General features: G+C 36.2%; 2 protein-coding genes across 4 annotated transcripts in view; one reads left to right on the top strand and one right to left on the bottom strand.

Moving 5' to 3' along the window:
- LOC110834961 (uncharacterized) overlaps positions 1 to 16,006 on the top strand; it is a 99,443-nt gene extending 83,437 nt beyond the window's left edge. Inside the window, exons 3-7 of the mRNA XM_087354735.1 lie at positions 13,359 to 13,453; positions 14,040 to 14,588; positions 14,755 to 14,839; positions 15,186 to 15,294; positions 15,765 to 16,006. Of these exons, the coding sequence (XP_087210861.1) occupies positions 13,359 to 13,453; positions 14,040 to 14,588; positions 14,755 to 14,839; positions 15,186 to 15,294; positions 15,765 to 15,854 (928 nt within the window). The 3' untranslated portion in view covers positions 15,855 to 16,006. The remainder of the gene's footprint in view (positions 1 to 13,358; positions 13,454 to 14,039; positions 14,589 to 14,754; positions 14,840 to 15,185; positions 15,295 to 15,764) is intronic.
- Positions 16,007 to 16,937: 931 nt separating this feature from the next.
- IntS12 (integrator complex subunit 12) lies at positions 16,938 to 21,160 on the bottom strand. Of its 3 annotated transcripts, none has more exons than XM_087354734.1 (7): positions 21,002 to 21,160; positions 20,072 to 20,241; positions 19,832 to 19,915; positions 19,343 to 19,611; positions 18,936 to 19,095; positions 18,129 to 18,306; positions 16,938 to 17,269 (listed from the first exon to the last, which is right to left on the bottom strand). In XM_087354734.1, exons 2-7 carry the CDS (start codon positions 20,228 to 20,230, stop codon positions 17,094 to 17,096), a joined length of 1,026 nt encoding a protein of 341 aa, XP_087210860.1. In that variant the 5' UTR covers positions 20,231 to 20,241; positions 21,002 to 21,160; the 3' UTR covers positions 16,938 to 17,093. The 3 variants fall into 3 exon arrangements, with proteins under 3 accessions (XP_087210860.1, XP_087210859.1, XP_021930365.2); XM_087354733.1 differs by having other exon boundaries at positions 18,129 to 18,309; positions 21,002 to 21,159; XM_022074673.2 differs by lacking the exon at positions 21,002 to 21,160 and adding an exon at positions 20,354 to 20,372 and having other exon boundaries at positions 18,129 to 18,309.
- Between the last annotated feature and the right edge of the window lie 54 nt (positions 21,161 to 21,214).

The raw sequence follows: 21,214 nt of genomic DNA, 5'->3' as shown, positions 1-21,214 counted from the left end.
AATATGATGTTATTGAATATTTAATTGTGGAAGTGTACATGTTGTCACACGAAGAAGAATTGATTAAAATATTTATTTAATTTTTTATTACACTACTTATAATTACTACAGTGACTCCATTCATCGTTATAAAGAATTAAGGTTCTCAAATTACATAGGTCCAGCTTCTGCAGATAAGCGATATCTCGATATGATTTACGTGTTACTAACTCGTATAAACGACTTTACTGAGTACACATAGCATGCAAATGTCCTTTCACTGAAGCCGTATGTCTCAATGTGACGAACCGCACATATTCTTGCATGTTATGTTGGATTGGTGTTTCACTTGTTTCTATTCTCACACGTCACCGAGAAGACATCCTTACGCTGAGATTCACTGTAGGTAGCACCCGTTAATATCTGATTGAACGGTGGCAATTAATCTTGTTAATGGTCCCGAAGAACTGTATTTTTAGAGCACAAAGTTGTTGTTACTGACCGAACGAAATCAAATGATTCCAACCGTAGTTTAATGGCGACTATTCAATCTGGACCAGCCGACTGTTCCAAGGCAGAATTAAAACTGACTGACTTCTGATTGGTCCTCGATGCCATTCGAAAGTATTGATTTCTTTCCATTGAGGTCTTCACAGATGGCACGTCTTATCTTTGGTTCCGTATTTTTCCGGTAGACTGCGTCTTTGTGTTTGTACGTCGTGTCCTCGAGTAAATGTGAGGCAATATTTTCGATATATTTTGTTGACATTTGACATAGGACACCAATATCGTACCACAAGTTTGACGTGCGCCCCGAATTCCGCGCCCACCAAGCTTTGAAATTAATGTACAAGAGATTTATTTTCAGTTTTTATTGTGAGGCGAGATATATTAATAAATGACGTACTGTCATTCACGTATATTTATTCCGATTCTTTCGTTACATGATACTTATTTATAGTGAGTTAGATTGGGTCAACGTTACGCATGAATCTGCCCCGTGTTTCCATCAACATCTACACTGCATCAATTTTGCAAGAAACAATTCTTGTGGAAACATTTTGTAGATTTAGACGTGTTATGATGTATTACACGCATATAAGCACTATTTGTGTTATATGGGGATTGTGTGAGCGCGTAATATCGTTATTGGTAAGTGGTCGTGGCCGACTTTGCGCATCCTCCACCTCACGACTTTGATGCCTTCGTGCGAATTTATAAAAAGCGAAAAGACATAATAGAGTATAAATATCATTAACTTACCTGTGGCATGACGTCCATACAAAATTTCAATAATTTCTGAGCATCCATTCGCTTTTTCCAAAATTTGTGCGCAGGAAACCAATTTGCACTGGTTGGTTTGGGTTAGGTTAGGTTAGGTTAGGTTAGGTTAGTGGGGCACCTGCGCAGACGTTGTTGCGCAGTGCAGTCATATGACGTGCGCATGTGAGGGCACCTTGAGCTCGTAATGGTCAGTTGTAAATTATTAAACTCCCAAAAATTCGATTTCGTCACTTTAAGAAGAATATTATATTCTGGGCTTCACTTTCATACCTAATTTACACTTGTTACAAGGATATTATATTGAACACATACTTTCAGTAATTGCAAGTTCACCAATCACTTATCACTTAAATATGATGTTATTGAATATTTAATTGTGGAAGTGTACATGTTGTCACACGAAGAAGAATTGATTAAAATATTTATTTAATTTTTTATTACACTACTTATAATTACTACAGTGACTCCATTCATCGTTATAAAGAATTAAGGTTCTCAAATTACGTAGGTCCAGCTTCTGCAGATAAGCGATATCTCGATATGATTTACGTGTTACTAACTCGTATAAACGACTTTACTGAGTACACATAGCATGCAAATGTCCTTTCACTGAAGCCGTATGTCTCAATGTGACGAACCGCACATATTCTTGCATGTTATGTTGGATTGGTGTTTCACTTGTTTCTATTCTCACACGTCACCGAGAAGACATCCTTACACTGAGATTCATTGTAGGTAGCACCCGTTAATATCTGATTGAACGGTGGTAATTAATAGGAGCCAAATTTACCGCCTCAGTATGACATTGGAGACGAAACCATAAACTCGACGGCTAGCTGTGTTACAAAGATGTGTATGATCCATATGAACAATGTGTAAATATTGATCCGACAATGTTTAGCTTTTATATTAACTCCTTCTTGCATAACAATGCATTACTCCTTTACCTTAGAAACTAGTTGTTATGTCATCTGTTTATTTGGCATTGTTGTGTTTCATTATTGCCGTCAACAATCCCCTTTTGTTATTGCGGAAAGAGCTGAGCTGTGAATCGCTTTTAGAAGTGCGTCGTAGACTAGATAATTTTGTCCTGGTAAAAACGTTTTAGAATATCACAGGTACTTATCTTATATAATAATTATTACATTACATTTCATTATATTATAGAGACGTAATTACGTAAGATTCTCCGGAACCGTGGTTCCACTGCCAATTTTTTAACTTAGTGATTGCTCTGATGATCTACGTTTTTAAATTAACACGTGATTTTTGTGTCTTCGGTATATATTGTGCAGACAAGAGCGAATAGAGAATCTGTTTCTGTATGCGAATTGGATGTTGCGTGTGTTTGTTGCAGATGCAAATTAGTTTATTGATATCTTGTACCACGTATCATGTGTTGAACACCTGTGTCAGATATGCGTTATGAAATTCGAGCGAATCAATTGTGTTATTGACAGATATAAGGAATTCATCATTGTTATTTTGACTCAGGATAGGGGCCCCTGTCGACCTCTTGCGAACACGGTAAAGAACCTCCAGGCTCCATAAAGTACAGGAATTTTTTTGACTATTTGAGTTTAAAACTATTAGTTATTAAATGACTTCTCCGTGGAATTGATTAGTTTGTCAATTATTTTCCCCGCCTGGTTCACACAGAAAGTAAAACATTAAGTCCCAAATTTCCAGGATAATCCTCAAGGATTCCCCAAATCACAGGATATATGTTGCCTAAACCGTTCTTGAAGGACATTAAAAAACCTACATGTGAATGTTATACCAGATTAAGAACAGATTTCTTCTGAACAATTCAGTGACATGAAACAACATCAATTTTAATTATGCATGTGATCTATATCAGTGATATTCAACCTGGGGTACGCGAAGACATCTTAGGGGTACGTGAAATTTAAAAAAAAATGATGATAAACACTGAATAATCAGTAATGTAATTTATTTAATTGATTTTAGATGTAGATTATATACTATGTATAACTTGAATTATACACCAACAACTTTGGGGGTAAAAAGTTGAAGAGAAATTATATCTGGGGGTACGCGAGGACATCTTAGGGGGTACGTGAAATTTAAAAAAAATATTATTTTATGATAAACACTGAATAATCAGTAATGTAATTTATTTAATTTATTTTAGATGTAGATTATATACTATGTATAACTTGAATTATACACCAACAACTTTAGGGGTACAAAGTTGAAGAGAAATTATATCTGGGGGTACGCGAACAAAAAATGTTGAATACCACTGATCTATATGAATTTCATGTCTGTGTGAGACTTGTTTACATTAAAATGACGCAAATTCCTTTTAATTTCCATTGGGACCAAACTCGTGTTATTATCACATGTCTCTGAATTAAGTTCAGCTGTGTTTGCATACACGTATCCGTCATTCCAAGAATTTTATGAATGAATTCGTCAGTTTACATTAAACTCGGGATGAAATTCGTGACTGTGATACAAATCGTGTGTCCAAGTTATTCAATTCCCGCCTTCAGTTAATCTCTCCTGGTGGCTATTGGAACTTTCGAGGTGTGAAAGGAGAGCTAGAATAATTCAGCACAGATTTACAAAAATTTTATGATCAACTTTTTTATCTAAAATTTCGTCGATAGCTCTTATCGTTTTACGTGATAGGTATAAAGAATTAGGCAAGATTATATTTTTTTGTTTCAAACTTTTATTTCGGTTGTCCAGGGTTCGAGTCACTATTTTACCACGTCTAGCCGCCTTAACCCTTTTAAGCCGAAAAGTAATATTCAGTTGTTAAATCAAACAATACACAACAATTTCAAATTTCATTTGATCGCAACTGTGTAGGTAAATATTTGTTGATAACCCTCGGAATACGAAACGCATTAATAAATACAGGCTGTGATGAATGTGCATATCGAAGTACACATGACCTTGAGTGACCTTCTACTAAATTATCCTTCATATATATATTTTATTATTTTTCCTCGTAAACAGTGCCAAAAGCTGGGCGTACAATATATTTACGTTCTGAAAATAAAATATGTGCATATACGTATTATGTATGACCTCATTTCTTGGGGCTGACAGACACTGCCCCTATGCTGAATTATGATGTGATGTGGCGAACGTAGGACAGTAGAATACGTGACGAGTAGCCGACGATGTTAGGATATCAATCACATTACGATACGTGATCAGAACAGGGGAAGAATTTTCAAGAGCTGAAGACAGCCCCAAAGGGACTACGAAATCGTAAGATTCTGTGGGAAGTTCGCTGACTAATTATCAACCGTGATTTCGAATGGCTTTTCCGTCCATTTATTTTTCCGTGCTTTTTTTTTAAAAAAAATAAGGGTTTCCATACAGCTGCTGTCTTATGGAACACACTGTATAATTTTTGTCAGCCATAGACTATCTGTTTCTTCAGCACACATTGGTATGATTATTCCAGAATAGTTCGGTAGCGCTGGATTTTAATTCTTACTTACTGCGTGCTCCTACGACTGATACTTGTCTGTTTTCTCTCAAAATGTATGTCCGAATATAAAGAGTGTTTTTAAAAAGGCCACTATCCCATTCTCTTCATATCTCTGTACTTCACAATCGTATTTGAACGAGCTTTGCAGTCCATACTAGTTGCTAGTTATTTTATTTCTTAGAACAGAACGCCGCGCACATGCGGCAACTTCTCCGACATGTCTGTAGTGCGTGTCCTCTAAACACCAGGCAAATTCTCTTGTTTCGTGATCGGTGGCGCGAACGGAGATAAAATTCAGATTTCTGTTTCTCACGGCGGTGAGTCTGAAGGTGACTGTCTTCTGGATTGTTGCGCCAGGTAGTCTGGTAGATTAGCGACGTTTCGGACGATCACATTTCTACCGCCACGAAAAACTTCGAATTACACATGTACGGTACGGCGCTGATTATCCGGATAATCGTCACTATTATTTCTTCGCTCTTTCTTTCGTGCCATCTTTTACCTCACCTTTATCGCCTTACCTCTTTCCTCGTTATATTTTATTGCCACTTTAAATTTTTCAGGGCCCTGTGAATCGCTTCGTCCGTTCCAAAGAGCCAGTGTTTTTCCATAAATCACAGTAGGCTGAATTTCTGGGTTCGTGAAAGCTTGTTCTGCCTATAAAATTCTAGGGTTGTTAACCTCAGTGCCACGGCGAAGGCGTGCAAGTCTTAAATGTTCATGACACGAAAAGCAACCTTCTGAAACTTTGTAGTTTAGATGCGTCATGTTTGTGTTGAAATTCAGTATATATTTATTTATTATTTCAGTCTATACACAAACTTAATTTTAATTTTTAAATGTTGTTGTTAAAATTAAAATTTAATATATATTAATATATATTAGTTTTAAAGATGAAAATAACAATAAAAAACCTGAGGATGATGCAATAGCATCGAAACATGTCGTAAAATAATAAGCGCTGAAATGTAACATCGTAATAACGATGAAAAGCGCTAAATTTTAATTTTAAATTTAAATTTTAATTTTAACAACAACATTTTAAAAATTAAAATTAAGTTTGTGTATAGACTGAAATAATAAATAAATATATACTTCTGAAACTTGTAACGAGTTTTTAATCATTTCTTCTTTTAAAACTGTATATCTATGATTGTAAAATGTTCGCGTGACGTTAAGGCTGAAATTTGTTTTGAATATTTTGCTCGTTTTCTCACAATTTTCTTCAAATTTAGAGAAGTTCCAAAGAGTAGGAAGCCATTGGACATTCGTTAAAATATCTTGACGTTCGTTTCCTGTTTCATACTCGTTTCGCCCGCTACAGCCGATGTTTATATATATATATATATATATATATATATATATATATATAACTTGCAGTTTCAAAAGTTTTGCTATAAATCATCAGAATCCATCACTGAAACATGGTTGAATCTTCCGGGAACATTATTTGTGATATCTTGAAAGTGAGGACAGTGTCTGACTGAACACATCGCAAAGGAAAGGAGAAGTTTTTTTTCGAACTCATTGATTCACATTTTCAGAAGGAAGAAGTTACTTTCATTAATGAAAGGCTGGGGGCTAGCAAACGTGCAATGCAGACATCGTTAGAAAGACAATCCCTGGGTCGCAGTAACGAGAATAAGTACGCGTTCTTCTGAAGCGATAAACAAATGACGACAGAATTCCGCTGAATAAGTTTTGAAGCGACTGTCTGTATCTGAGAATTATTGAATCATCTAGGCAAAATACGAATTGGATCGCGCGGTATTCTTTTTCAGAACGTAACTTAACCTCCCTGATGTACTCTTGACTAACTTAGCAACGAGCAGCTTCCCACGGAGTTAATTGTAATATAATATAATATTAAAATGAGGGTTATGATTGGATTCGTCTGGCTATGGATGTTGACATGGACCTGTGGCAGGATGCTGCAGACGAATGAACCCACGAGATCTGTAAAATGTGCTAACCCGCTTGAATAACTGAATGGCTCTGAACAATTGAACGTGTACTCTTTGGAGTTGTACACTGACATTTTGAAACTATTTCTTAAACGCCACGTCACTTAGGTCGTTGTTCCATAGATATTATCCGAAATCTGTGTTGCGTCTCAGGTTATTATTATCCGAATTTAATCCGAGGTCATCAGGGTTGAGTGACCCCGCAGTAACAATGACCACGATCGTGCAGGTTGAATCCAGGTCCTACAACGTCATTGCAGATGGTATTGGAGAATATAAAGCCTGTATTACGTATGGATTCAGTTACCTTTATCTCTAAATCCAGGCATTGCTTTTAATGCAGAGTTAATTTATCACTCCATGGCCTTTCAGAGAACTTTTCTCAGTTGATATGACATTACAAAACGAGTATGAGATTGCGTTTAAAAGCCGGCTACTTGAAAGGTCAGTTTTCAAGTCGATGCTATTCTGTCCACGAACTAGACATCTACGAAATACGAAACCAGGCGATGGTTAGGTTTACGTTGTGAAAATAGACGTGGAAAATGGTTGATGGACGACTTCCTTCTTAATGCGCCCGCAGATGCTGACATTTATAAATAATGGAAAGCATTTTTATCTTGAAGCTATCCAGTATATTCCCATGGTACATTCTCTGCTAGAATTCTAGTAACCTTCCTTCGGAGCCCTTCCGTACACAAGACACTTAAACCTACTAAGTCGTTATTAATTACCGCATCGAAATAATACCTTTTAATTAACAACTTAATTTTTTTTAAAAGTATAAATTACTATAATAATGAAGGAAACTGATTTCTGGGTCAAACAAGATTTTTCTTTGCAGCTGTTTGTGGTCACGAAAATCATCGTCACGTTCTTGATAACATATATTTTTGTCACATTTTATACAGATAAATATTTTGGAATATGTAAATAAAATGTAACTGGGATTTTTGACGTAAATACGTCTATAAGGAAGGGTCATTCGGCAAAAATGTGTTACGAAAAAGTGTAACTTTATTGTTATGTTACCAAGGAAATGTCGTGTTTACTCTGCATTGTTGTTACCTAGGAAACGTCACCTGTTTACTCGGAATTGTTGTTACCTATAAAACATTTCATTACATTACATTCAGCTACCACAGACCCATCTTAAGCGTAACTAATTCAAGTTAAATAAGCAAAGTCTTAATCAAACTTTACTCAATTGTAAAGCATGTATAAAGGAAATATTTAGAATAAAGCCAATATATAAACTTCCTTTCCGTATAGACGTATTTACGTCAAATTCTCCGGAACCGTTGTTCCACTGACAACTTTTTGAAACGCATAAAAATTTAGCTCCAGACACACGAGTCCCTCGGACTCCACAAGTTTCTTGTATGTTGCTTGTTGAGATTCCATGAATCTGTGCGTTGTGCAGAAAACATCTGAGTGTTTCTTCTTTTTTGTTTCCCTGTGGTAAATTAAATTGGCAGAGGCGGAGTTTTGTCTGCTGCAATATTCAAAGACTGGAATGAATTTAAGGGGCCTTTTCTTCATGCTCATTTCATCATTATATCGCGCTGTATATACAAGTTGGAAAATAACTCAAATTTGTTGTCAGAAACAGTGAAGGAAATTAATGACATTACAAATAAAGATAGTATAATTGCGTCATATTGTGAATCAAATGTTAAATTAATTATTCGGTTTTGTCCGTCTAATCACAATTATATTTAAAAATTTAAAATTTACAAATAAGATAATTAAAATATCATTTTATGATATAATTTTACACCTGAAGATGGTTCGATGAAACAGAAACATGTTGTAAAAATGTTCCAAAATGTAAATCGATTATTCGATGTGGAACATAAAATGATATTTTAATTATCTTATTTGTAAATTTTAAATTTTAAATATAATTGTGATTAGACGGACAAAACCGAATAATTAATTTAATTACAAATAAAGTGAACAAAATCAATTATTCTAAAGCCGGTGGAATAAATCAAAAGTTAATGGTTTAAATTTACGTGCATTAGAAATAGGAGGGGGGAGACCTGATTAATTCTGAAGACAGGAAATTCTCGAGTGTCAGTTACGTAGTTTGTTGAAAGTCATCACATGATGTTGAATTAAGAGTCCGTCAATATAGTTAAGTTTTCCGTGATAACAGGCAGGGACTTATGATTTAAAACTTCAATTTGACTTTTGTGTTTCAGCGAAGGTGTAATGTACTTTCTTTCTGAGACACTGGCGGATTTTGGAATGTTCTTCGTGTAATCACAGAAATAAATATATTAAATTTATTACTCGGATATCTATTCCCCAGTTATATTATCACCTTCGTTAAATAATTCTTTTAATTTTTAGTTTAATAAGCCTAAGATGGTAAAGTTGCGTCATATTGTGATATAATAAGTATATATTAAATCTTGTCCGTCTAATCACAATAAATTCTTATTAAATATTAAAATATTACAATAATTAACATTTTAAAATATTTAAAATATTAAATGATGTTCTTTATCGAAATATTCGATTTACATTAGACTATCATTTTCACGACATGTTTCAGTTCCTAAAAGAACCATCCTCAGGTGTATATAATTATATAAAGCTTCAAAATGATAAATAATTTCAAATACAATTTTCATACATTATGCTAGCGTGCATTTTTATTAGATTTTTACCAGATATCAAACGATATATTTCGATAAAGAACATCATTTAATATTTTAAATGTTAATTATTGTAATATTTTAATATTTAATAAGAATTTATTGTGATTAGACGGACAAGATTTAATATATATTTAATAAGCCTGTTTAATCTCTTAATATATGTTAAATTCACTAAATAGTAGCATAACTGTAACATATGGAAAAATTCTTTATATGTAAAGTAAATACTTGATGTAGATTCTTCCGAGTGCAAGAGACTTGTAGCTTCCTCACGTTGACAGGGGAAATTGTCATTTTTGTGACGTAATTATCCTTTGTTCGTCAGGTACATAACGTTTCGAAATTTCGACTAGGGCAAGCAACCTAGACGCAGGATTTGGTTCTCCTCAGTACCTCCAGAATAGCTGCCTTTGTCTCTGCAGTATCACTTCGGTCCGCGAACCGAGCATGCCGTTGTTAAATTATCAAATAATCAATCTTCATCACGTTTTAGAAACACCTGGTTTGTACCCCTCGCGTTCTCACAGTGTTGACGGCATGGAATATTTAAGCCCAGTCTCGTAACAATGAAATGGCTTCCAAAAATAAACAGTAGGAAATCATTTCATCCAGTCCCAGTGACGGAATGTAAACAATAAAAACTTTTAAACATTTAATTTTTTTTTAATTCGGTTTACGTGCTTTTACGTCCTAGAATGAAATTTAAAATCTAAGCGAATTTTAGCTTCACGAGATGGATTTTGATGCTTGAGACGGCATGTTCATGTGACGTCATTTCGTTTTGGTTATTAAGGAGGACTGCACTAATAGTTTTAAATGAAAGTCAGATCGCCCTAGTGGGACTTAACCCTATCCTCGGAACCAATTTCGTCAGACGTTATTTCAATTTAGTGCGTGATTAAACCACTATATCTAGAATGCTACTGAAGCCGATTGTGTGGCCATGAGCTGAGAGACATCTGTGGTTCGAATCCTGCGATGTATTTTACGTAGGAGACCCTGATGTTAATCGAGCTGACGGAACATAGACGTTTAGCGAGAACTTTACAGCATAAATATGTCACTGAAGATGAATATATTCTGTGTTGTTGCTTATGCGTTATGTTTAGTTAAGTTAGGTTAGGTTAGGTTAGGTTGAGTTAGGTTAGGTTAGGTTGAGTTAGGTTAGGATAGATTAGGTTAGGTTAGGTTGAGTTAGGTTAGGTTAGGTTGGGTAAGGTTAGGTTAGATTAGGTTAGGTTGGGTAAGGTTAAGTTAGGTTAGGTTAGGTTGGGTAAGGTTAGGTTAGATTAGGTTAGGTTGGGTAAGGTTAAGTTAGGTTAGGTTAGGTTAGGTTAGGTTAGGTTAGGTTAGGTTCGGTTAGGTTAGGTTAGGTTAAGTTAGGTTAGGTTAGGTTGGGTAAGGTTAGGTTAGATTAGGTTAGGTTGGGTAAGGTTAAGTTAGGTTAGGTTAGGTTGGGTAAGGTTAGGTTAGATTAGGTTAGGTTGGGTAAGGTTAAGTTAGGTTAGGTTAGGTTGGGTAAGGTTAGGTTAGATTAGGTTAGGTTGGGTAAGGTTAAGTTAGGTTAGGTTAGGTTGGGTAAGGTTAGGTTAGATTAGGTTAGGTTGGGTAAGGTTAAGTTAGGTTAGGTTAGGTTGGGTAAGGTTAGGTTAGATTAGGTTAGGTTGGGTAAGGTTAAGTTAGGTTAGGTTAGGTTGTTTTACGATGGGTTGGGTTGTCCTGGAGAATTTCTATCGTGTTCTTCGGGTGGTTGTGGGGATGTCCTGGTGAATTCTAGGAAAATTCCTGGAAAAGTCCTAGAGTAGTGTCGGAGAAGTCCTGGATACGTCAGCGTCACCTCAAGTTACGACAAGATCAGACCGACGTTTCGGGAATATAGGTCTTTAAATTTTTAGGCTAACATCATGAACATTTTTTGTCATGCTTATTTCTACCTAACTGTATTAATCTGAATGACGATAACTCATGCAAGTAATCTTCTCGTTGTTCTAAATAAGTACCTTTTGCACTTTGTTTGGAGACAACTGACGGACTGGGGCGACGTGGCCTTGTATATTCGCAGCGATATTGTGTCTTTATTAATCCAAGCGAATTGTGGTGGATTGCAACGATCCATAAATATTTTAATATTGTTGTGTGAATTTTCTGTCGTCTTGTATTTTCAGGAAAGTGAAAATCACTAACGCAGGCCTAACATAAATAATTTTTTTTTAAAACAGAACTTAAGAATTTTAGTCTTATCCATTACAGCACGAAACACAATGTTCATATAATTTACTATCTGGTATGATTGGACAAATTCGACACGAAATGGAAAATTACTTTTTCTTCGAATCCTCCACTTTTTCAGTTATCAATGACCCATTTTCCCATTAGAATCTATTATAAATCCGCTCAAAGTTGCATGAATTATAAATGAGAGCATGATTATTAACGGAGATTACATTTCCATCTTTTATTTTCAAGTTCTCTTCAGAGGATTAATAGGGGGCAAGAGATCAGGAAGTTCGGAGGGGGGGACAACAGATAAGGGGGTCGAACAAAAGAATCTGCCAAGCGGAAATTGGTTTTCCCCCACCCACAATTCCCCCCCCCCCCCCGTCTCAGCGAGCGAAGAGATTGAACTAATGGGACAGCTTTCTGAAATGCTGATGAAATGTATTTTATGGATCTGATCCAGATTCATTACGTAATCAGTTGATGTTCATACTTTAAGCTTTACGTGCTCCTTGTGACAACTGCAGTGCCGGAACCTATATAAATATATATTTCCCTGTCACTTAAAATTTTTTCCCGCCTTGTGAAACGTATTTCGATCAAATACTTAAGATCGATATTTTAAGCTATAGCTAATGGCCAAATATCGATTTTTCTCGATAGCTCAAATTGAGTACAGTCTGTATCTCATTTAAATGTATACCGAATTAGTATTTTAATATTTTGTCACGTATTGTTGAGATCCATTTCGATAAAGGGTTCAGAGCACAGGGAATTCCATTGCAATGCTGATGTAGTACCTTGGGTTAGACCACAACAGCTTCCTTCCATATCTCTTCTGATTCATTAATCATTCTGCTGTCCTACGCTATAGGTTATATAGTTACTGACAACTTTGCTATAGAAAATTAAAAAAAATGTATTGGGGTCTATTACGCTTTGAACCGCAAGTACATGTCTCCTATTGATCATTTTTTTATTATTCATAAATACGAAACAGTTCCTTTAAATCATTAAAATCGTAAGTAATTAAATTATTCCTTATCCATGTCCACATTATTTTATTCTTAGTGTAGGTTTTATATTTATAATTGTTTTCCTAACACGTTCTTCAATGTGCGTGCTACATTTCCTGTCAATATCAACCCATTGTTTTGATCATCCTTGTAATATTTTTCAGATATTACAAGTTAACTCGTTAACTTTTCCGTCACTCACCTTATGGTACAGGAATAATCCTATGTCTAATCAAATAAAATTACAGGAAACCATATTTTGTTTCAGTTCATTATGGTATCCCACCCACAAGTTTTGATAAGAATTCTGTAAAATAATATTCGAAAGCAGAATAGGGAAGTACTGCGGGAAATTTCGTTGCACATGCAGGACTTTACGTCTGTAAGGTTGGCTACGCAAGGGAGTGAGTAGGCCGTTCAATGTTGCGAAAGTGTTTACGCTTGTTGATTGTCCTGTTCAGTGTGTTTGTAATTGGAATTTAAGAACGCATTTTGTGTTATTTATGCGTTGTATTTGAATTGTAGCTGCGAGAGTTGCCAGAATTATTTATTTCTTTGGACAACCCGTTTTAGGTAGGTTATCTGTGGTTATGGTTAAGCGCTGAGGTAGGATTTTTCCCATTTTTTTCGTATTTCGTGTGCATCATCTCAATATATTAAGGGCTTATCGAATAATTAAACGGAAATTTTGCCCATTTTCTTCCACCATTTCGTCCTGATACTATACTTTAATGTTGGCATTGTTTATTTTCAGTATGTCTGAAACAGTTGATTACGTTAAAAGTTTGTCCGATGATGAGTTGTACAACGAGCTTAGGGAGCGTGGATTTCCAGCAGGGCCTGTTGTTGGTAAGTGCATATATAGTATTGCTAATGACATGCAAACAACACACAACCAGGCTGTAGCAATGTAGATACAACTCTTCAATACCTGGTACAGTATTTGTTTTTCACATGTAGAGCTGTGAGGATTTTATGACAAAATCTAATATTTTCGTTAATTTAGTTTCATCAATCGTCGAATGGGCCCCAAGATATATGCCCACAGATAAACTGTAGTTTGATACAAGTATTCTATTAAACTTTTGTTTTATATATTACTTAATGTTGGCATTGTGTGGCGATTGGATTTTGCTGGCCCAGGACAGGGTCCGGTGGAGGGTTTTGGTTAATTCGGTGATGAACCTTTGGGTTCCCTAAGCCATCTAGTTAGTTAGTTGACATTGTGTATGTTGCAGGCTGCTATAATTTAGTAATTAAGAATTCTATTCATTGTACCATGACTTTTTTATGTATCCTGTGTGTAGTGGGTCTGATATAACCTGTATTATTCTTTGTTGATCTCAACAGCAACCAGTTACATTTTATAGTAAATGAGTTCTAACACCTGACATAGACAAACAGTGTTGTATGGGAATTATTATTTGAATTTCAGCGTCCACTAGAAGTTTGTACAAACGTAAGCTTACTCAAATACTGGAAGGCTTCCTTGTTGCTGATAAGCAAACACCATCGCAGCAAAATGATGTTGGAGAAGGGTTGACTCAGCCTAAGCAAGTGAATGAAAAACCCTCATTCCGTCATGACAGTAAATCAGGAGACACCAGAGTAAGAACAAGTCCATCATACAGTCATGGTGATGAGCGTTTAGAAAAATCAAGCTCATCTCTGTCTAACACACATACATTTCAAAGAGCAGAAAGGAGATATGATGGGGTGAGTCCACAATCCCCAAGGAGCAGTTCATATCTCAATACAGTGAGAGGTTTAAAGAATAATGACATTGATAAGCCAAGTCCATCTTGGATGTCAGTAGATTCGGCACTTGCACAACCAGCAACTTCATCTCCGTGGAAGACATATGGATCTTCCAAAGATGATCCCCATAGAAAACCGGATTTCGGAATACCACGGCGTACTACATTTTCACAAGAAACTGAAGAAAGTCCAGGATATTCCGCAAGACAGAGGTGGTCTTCTTCAGGTATGTTGGCGTCTAACGAAAAAGTGTTTTTTTTTTGTTTTTTTTTGTTTGTTTTTTTTTTTTTTTTTGTTAAGTCTTGTTTACTGCATAATTTTATAGGTTAAACGTGAGTATGTAATTCATATTTGAAATGTTGGTTTGGTATTGATGTTTTGATTTTTGATAGATGCCTCTCCAGCTGCTCGGCAAGAGATGGCTTCTCGGTACAGATTTCCGGGATATTCGGACGGAAAATCTTCTGTGTTGAACAGGTTAGGCATTTCCTTGTCATTGTGTCATGCTGGAAATTTCCTGAGTGTGCACGAGATATGTTTTCTGATTCTGCCATCTGAACTTTGGTTAATTTGTATCATGGCATGCAAACGATACATTCTTGTGTAATTTACTCTGACGAATGGGAATGTTTCTCCTGAAATGTGTGACTTAAGAAAACTATTTTTAATTTCATCAGATAGCACGAAGAAGTTGGTTATGTTGCCACATACTGTACTTTGATAAAGATATGTTTTAAGGAAACTACAACAATTACAAAAATTTTCAGTATATCAGCAGCCACTGGAGTATGAATTAACTGTTGAATTCTGTATACATTTTCAGGTATAATCCAGAAAGGCAGAGAAAACAGTCTCGCAGTTTGACAGTGCGAGTTACTTTATTCATAACCCTAGTCTTAGCTGCCGTTGCGCTAGCTTACATGTTATACAGAGTAAGTAATAAGTAGTTTGTAATTTATTTTTTTTCAAGTGTGAACATTTCCGTTTATGAGTTTAAGAATCTAATACCAGTCTGTATTTTGGTATTCTGTCAGTGGGGTATTAAAATTTCACATGACACCTTGAAAACTTTAATTTGTTCTTTCCTTATCCTTTATGTGATAGTACCCATTAAGAGCAAGTCTCCATAATAATTTAAAAATGGCACAGTAAAGTGTCAAAAGAAATTATAAACACCATGGCCTCTTATAAATTATTTAATTAAAAGATGGCTGTTTTCTAGTTTGCGGCAATAACATTTCAGACGTCCTTGCTTCCTCTATCATCTGGGCGCCCTAATGATGGAGGCAGCAAGTTCTTCCGAAACAGTAGCACTTCTACAAGCGCTACAACCTAAAAGACAGCCATCTTCACATTTGGTACTGTGAGAATCTCAAATCGTCATTATTCAATTTTTTTTCAGGCATGGTATGAAAATGATCCTTACCAACAGATAGAACAGGATGTGATGAAAATCATTGAAGGTAGCAAATCGAAGGACAGTCGGAAATAGAATGCGGCTAAGCATCCAACTTCATATCAGATATCTGAACACATGAACACATGTGTGAGACTGTATTCTGTAAATTGATTATTGAAGAAGAGGGAGATTATGTTCTGTAGTTGAAACAAAACGTGCTAATAAAAAATTCATTCTCTTTCTTACATGTAATAAAACTAATGGGAGACAGGAAATATGCAATAGAAAGTGAAATTTCCGTGCTCACTGCACGGTGTTAAAATTTTGTTGAGGTCGGTGACCGTATTAACCAGTTCTCAAATTTACCCGATAGAATTCAAGAACTGTCGAGAATATAAATCTTAAAACTATACCATATTGTTTAGCGTGCCTTTAAGTCAATTATTGTTTAATATTAAATATAAGTAATCCGTTATTAATTTAAAAGATCCGAAGAATGTTATTGAATTGCAGTTTTTTGTGTTGCTATGTACATTTTATGGTGGAGTGATATGCAAAAAATTGAGGATGAATTTAATGTGCGCTTCTCAGTTTAGATGATGTGTGAAAATATTTGGGCACTTTCAGTTAAGTCAGTTGCATCGTCTTCAATACGTTGCTAAATTTTCTGTCAACATGCTTATATTTTACGATGATGTATATGTGATCATTACATTTCAGTTCTGAGACGAAATCAACAAATCTTGTTTCTTATTCACTGTTTTGTTTCAAGAGGAAAACTCCACAGCTCAGCAGTTAATTGAATATTATTTACAATATATTGTAGGTGCGTCATATTGTGATTTATTTAAATAGTATTAAAAATATATTAAAATTGGCCGTCAATCACAATATAAGATCCTTAAAAGATTAAAATATCATTTTTCGTTCCGTATCGAGTACTCGATTTACATATGGACAATTTTAATACTATTTGAATATTATTTGCTTGATTCTTTTGATGGTAGCTTCTAGGTGTTCTTCATGCTCTGCCATGAGCGAAGAATATAGTATTCCTCATCACATTAGTACAAGAATGATGTAAGGCCATTGGAAAAGACGAAGAGTCGTTAGAAATCGGTTTTCCTCTTGACAGAAACTGGTGCCTGGTATGGAACAGAATGGGTTGAAAACGCGCACTGGACTCGTAAATTTATTGTTACTGAGCTATTCATGGTTCTTAACATACATTTTAAAACATGTGACATACATATCCAAGTTTTTAAGTTTGAATTTGCATTGAAACTATAAATCATATACAGAAGAATTCATTTCTTGCATCTGCTGTAGTTTTTATTTGGAATGTTTCCTCTTCTCTTGCATTTTGGCAGCTTTCTTCTTCATAATCTGTAACCGTTTATCTGCGCTTATAATATTAATGTTGGGCATTACGCACTTCTGAGAGTTAGCAGGAACAGCAGTAAGTTTTGAACTGGTGCTTCCTGTTTTTGAAGCAGGCAAAGGCAGGCCTGTAATAGAACGAGATGCTCGTTACATTCATAACCAAAACCATCACATTTCTTTGAAATAGAAATAACATGTTAAATTGTTGATATGTTAGTTATTTAATGATGTTATTAACATTAATGGTACAGGAGCAATGTGAAGAAAATGCTTAAAGCCTGCCTTTAGTACTGATAATTCCTTTTCGACTTTGTCCGTCATCCTGTATTCTACAGATGGGTCCACTACAGACGTCTAATCCTAGTCATTGTACACCAAAATTCAATGAATACGACCACATATTCCATTACGTCCAGACATCATCTCCAAGAAATAAAAACAGAGATGAAGATGGGGGCAGTATGTACCTACAAATCCACATAACATTACAAACTAGAAGACCAACATCTTCACAGCCATAGAAACTTCATCTTTCATTCGAAAACTTATGTTCACACAACTTACGTCCACATGTCATTAACCCTTTAACGACACGCCACGGGCAACCTTGCTTCTTAAGCGGCCCATCCACATACGAGTCTGACTCGGCGAGCTTGACTTGTGAGCCGGGCTCGGATATATTTCACCACACATGCATAGCAGACTCGGTTCGTGACACCCCACCCACAAATGAGTTTGGCTCAATGAAACCCGAGCCGAGCTGGACTCGTACGTGGATGGGCCGCTTTAGAGTCAAAGTTCCTACAGTTCTGTGTAGAATTCTTGTTACACAAAAATAATTTGCACTCTACTCCATTCAGCCTCCGAGATCACGTTCCTTCCCGCGTCAGGCTACTCATCTTTCTGCTTTATGGCTATATTACTCTAAAATTAATTTCTGGCACAAGGTGAAAATATACCGCAAAGTTTAAGTGAAATTCCTACCCCCAAATGTTTTTGTTGCAGTACTAAAGTTAGGAGATGAGCTGGATTTTGTTGTGACTGCTGCGAACGCGGGCTTCCCGGTGGAACCGCTGGTAGAGGCACTGTACGTAGACTGCGCTGCAGCTGCCAGGCTTGTGGATGCAGCTGCTTGTTTCCCGGCACTGTTATTTCCAGTACTCTGCTAAAATATTAAGTACGTTTAAGCAATACTTCTTCACATCTGCTTAGGCATGTGAAAGTGAGGTCAGCGGTCGGCTTTGACTCACATAGGGCTGTTACGCCACGGATTATTATTCAGCAATATTTGTAGATAGCTTGAGGAAATCATGATGTGTAGCTTGCAATTACATTCACCATGAACAGGCTTTGAAGAATTTATGAATGAACATAATTTTGCAACTTCAAATTGCTCGTTAGAGTGACACTACTTTTATATACGAATGCAGAATCCATGAGAAGCCAACATATTGATCTAGCCGATGTATGTGCTTATTTGGGGGGGGGGGGAAGTTGTAGTAAGAATCTAGATTTTATCTCGCCGGAATGTTCCTTATGATATGTGCAAGGACGGATTTGACGGGTTGCATCCGATGACACAAGCACACCATCGCAACATTTTATAAAAGATTCTGATTTATTCAGAATTGTTTTCGAAACGATTATTACATCTGGATGCCTCGGAAGTCGCCCGTGTATATACATCTCTTGGTATCGAGTGTTAAATTCTTTTAGTACTGCGTCAGTATAACATCTACAACCAAAACTCCACCAACGAAAGAATGTTGTACAGACGCGCATGCATCTCACCATTTTACCCATGGCTTTGGTGCAGTCTGAACAATACCATGCTGAACGTGGATCATTCATATCTGTCTCGGCCACGGGTGGTTGATGGCATTCTTGGTGATACAGGGCGTGGCATTCAATACACTCCACTAGCTGATTGCGTGCAACAACGTCCATTCCCCTATGCAAATAAATAACATTCCATGTAACATTTACCAGGGAGACAGCAAATTCCTTAACTCGTTGCATTCCAGACAACAAGAAGGAAGAATCATGACAATTTTCAAGAAACCCTAGTCTGTCGTCAGGGTGATAAATCTGATCACACTGATGATGGAGGCAGCAAGCACCTCTGAAATGTTGGTAAACTTCTACCAGACTAAACGACGCAACATTTTAAGACAGCAATCTTCATATTTTCTTCTTACCTGCAAACAACACATGTCAAGTCTTCTTCCAAAATTTCAAGTGGAATGCCATCATCATCGCCATCATCTTCATCTTGCTGAAGGATGTCATCTTTAATTGGCTCTGCCTCATGTATATTACTCAGCGTAATGGTGTGTGACGATGGTGACGGAGATGAACTGCCACTATGCAGAGTTTTGGAATGTCCAGGTTTAGGAATGTCGTTGGCCTTTGACCGTTTGCTGCTACTTGGCTCACGGTTTGACTCTGAACTTTCTTCAAGGCTCAGCTAAAACAATTGATTAGCGATACATGGCCGTGGCAATCTGTATTATAATACATCTTGAAGATAAAAGTATATAAATAGTGATCATTTCTAGTATTCGCTCAAAAGCACTTATGTCCTTGTAATGGAAAATTGCAATTATGGTTAACATATTTCAGCACATGAATGTTATATTTCATATCAACTACATAATACTAATATGGAATATTTTAACTTTTTTTACCTTGTCAAAGTTCTTTTTTTCTACATCTTTCCTTGCACTTGACGAACCTGAAGGCTTAGAACTTTCTCTCTTGCTTAAGCTCTCCTATAATGAAATATATCATTCAAATCTGTCCAGTTGTTCTCAAGTTGAATCAAGTTGACAAATAGATGGAAGATAAACAGACAAGACCACAGCAACTCAATAAATATGGTATTTTGTTAATTATAAATGTATGAATACATGAATTCACCAGTTCACCTTTTTGATTAAAATATTAGCAAGTGTCTTACTGCTACCATGACGCTGCTTGATTGCTTCATCAAGCATGGCTCGTAAGTGATCTTCAGAATCCTTTGATTTAGAATGCATCAATCTCAGGGCACGAGCAAATGTCGGGTCCAAATCAATGGAGGCCATTTTGACAGTTCCTAAAATGAAGTACAACTGGACTATAACAGAAAATTAATCATATCTATACAACTATTAATTTCAACAATTAAATTGTGATTAAAGCTAGATTTGTGTCTGACCAGAAATTACCAAAGCCAACTACATTAGTGAAGGATGGTTTGAGGAGTTACCACAGTACAACAAACATGCTTTGTACAAATTGTCTTTTTTGCTGTTATTTGGGGGGGGGGGGGGGGGGGGGAAGGCACATTTCAGTGACAAATTAGATATGAATACAGTTGGGGGTTAGGTATGGCTTGTTAGGATTAAATAGGTGTTCCACATATTTTAAACCATCTCTGCCTGCCAATCACAAATTAAGGTAATGAGGGGGCATTGATGAATTAGGGATACATCGGTCAGTAAGGACTTTACGATCGAGGTTCGATCCCCTGCAGGTGTGAATTTTTCTCCTAGTCTGCATCCTGACCTGCTCTGAGGCCCAACCATCCCCCTATCTAGTGCTGAGGTCAAAAATTACAGGTTCTGTACCCATTTCCCTGTAAATGCCACCATGGCGTGTAGTGGAACTGCTTTACTTATTTTCAGTATTTGGTTTCCGCAAAACAATAGTTAATGCAATGACGTACTGCATGAACTCAATAATCGATATAAAATCCTCAAATCGACTACGACATAGTTACAATTTTTGTATTTGTTTTCAATAATTACGCATCTTAGGTTCGAGGCTTTACCTACTGCACATGAATCTGAAATAAACTATCAGTTACTGCTTACCCTAATTATCACACACAATTATGTTTTATTTTTCTATAATTTCTGTTCAACCGAACCAGTCACAGTTTAAATCAACATGTTGGTTATGCTGTCCGAGAAAATCGTAAATTTTGTTCCTACCACACTATATCGGTAGAAACTGTTCTCTCAGGTTACTGGTACTGAAACAAAAGAGCACGGAAATATACTTCTGACTCCTTGCGGATGAAGGAA

The sequence above is a fragment of the Zootermopsis nevadensis genome, unplaced genomic scaffold, assembly GCF_977971745.1.
Source record: "Zootermopsis nevadensis isolate Lab colony 2312 unplaced genomic scaffold, Znev_1.0 Znev_ptg000023l, whole genome shotgun sequence".
NCBI classification, from domain to species: domain Eukaryota; kingdom Metazoa; phylum Arthropoda; class Insecta; order Blattodea; family Termopsidae; genus Zootermopsis; species Zootermopsis nevadensis.
The sequence above is the reverse complement of the archived record's forward strand: the minus strand, read 5'-3'. Positions and strand labels throughout refer to the sequence as shown.

Coding starts and splice junctions, on each gene's coding strand:
- IntS12 (XM_087354733.1), bottom strand. CDS start 20,230: ATGGCCTCCATTGATTTGGACCCGACATTTGCTCGTGCCCTGAGATTG. Junction 19,916..20,071: donor CTAATATTTTAATCAAAAAG/GTGAACTGGTGA, acceptor ATTTCATTATAG/GAGAGCTTAAGCAAGAGAGA. Junction 18,310..18,935: donor CCAAAGCCATGGGTAAAATG/GTGAGATGCATG, acceptor TTAATATTTTAG/CAGAGTACTGGAAATAACAG.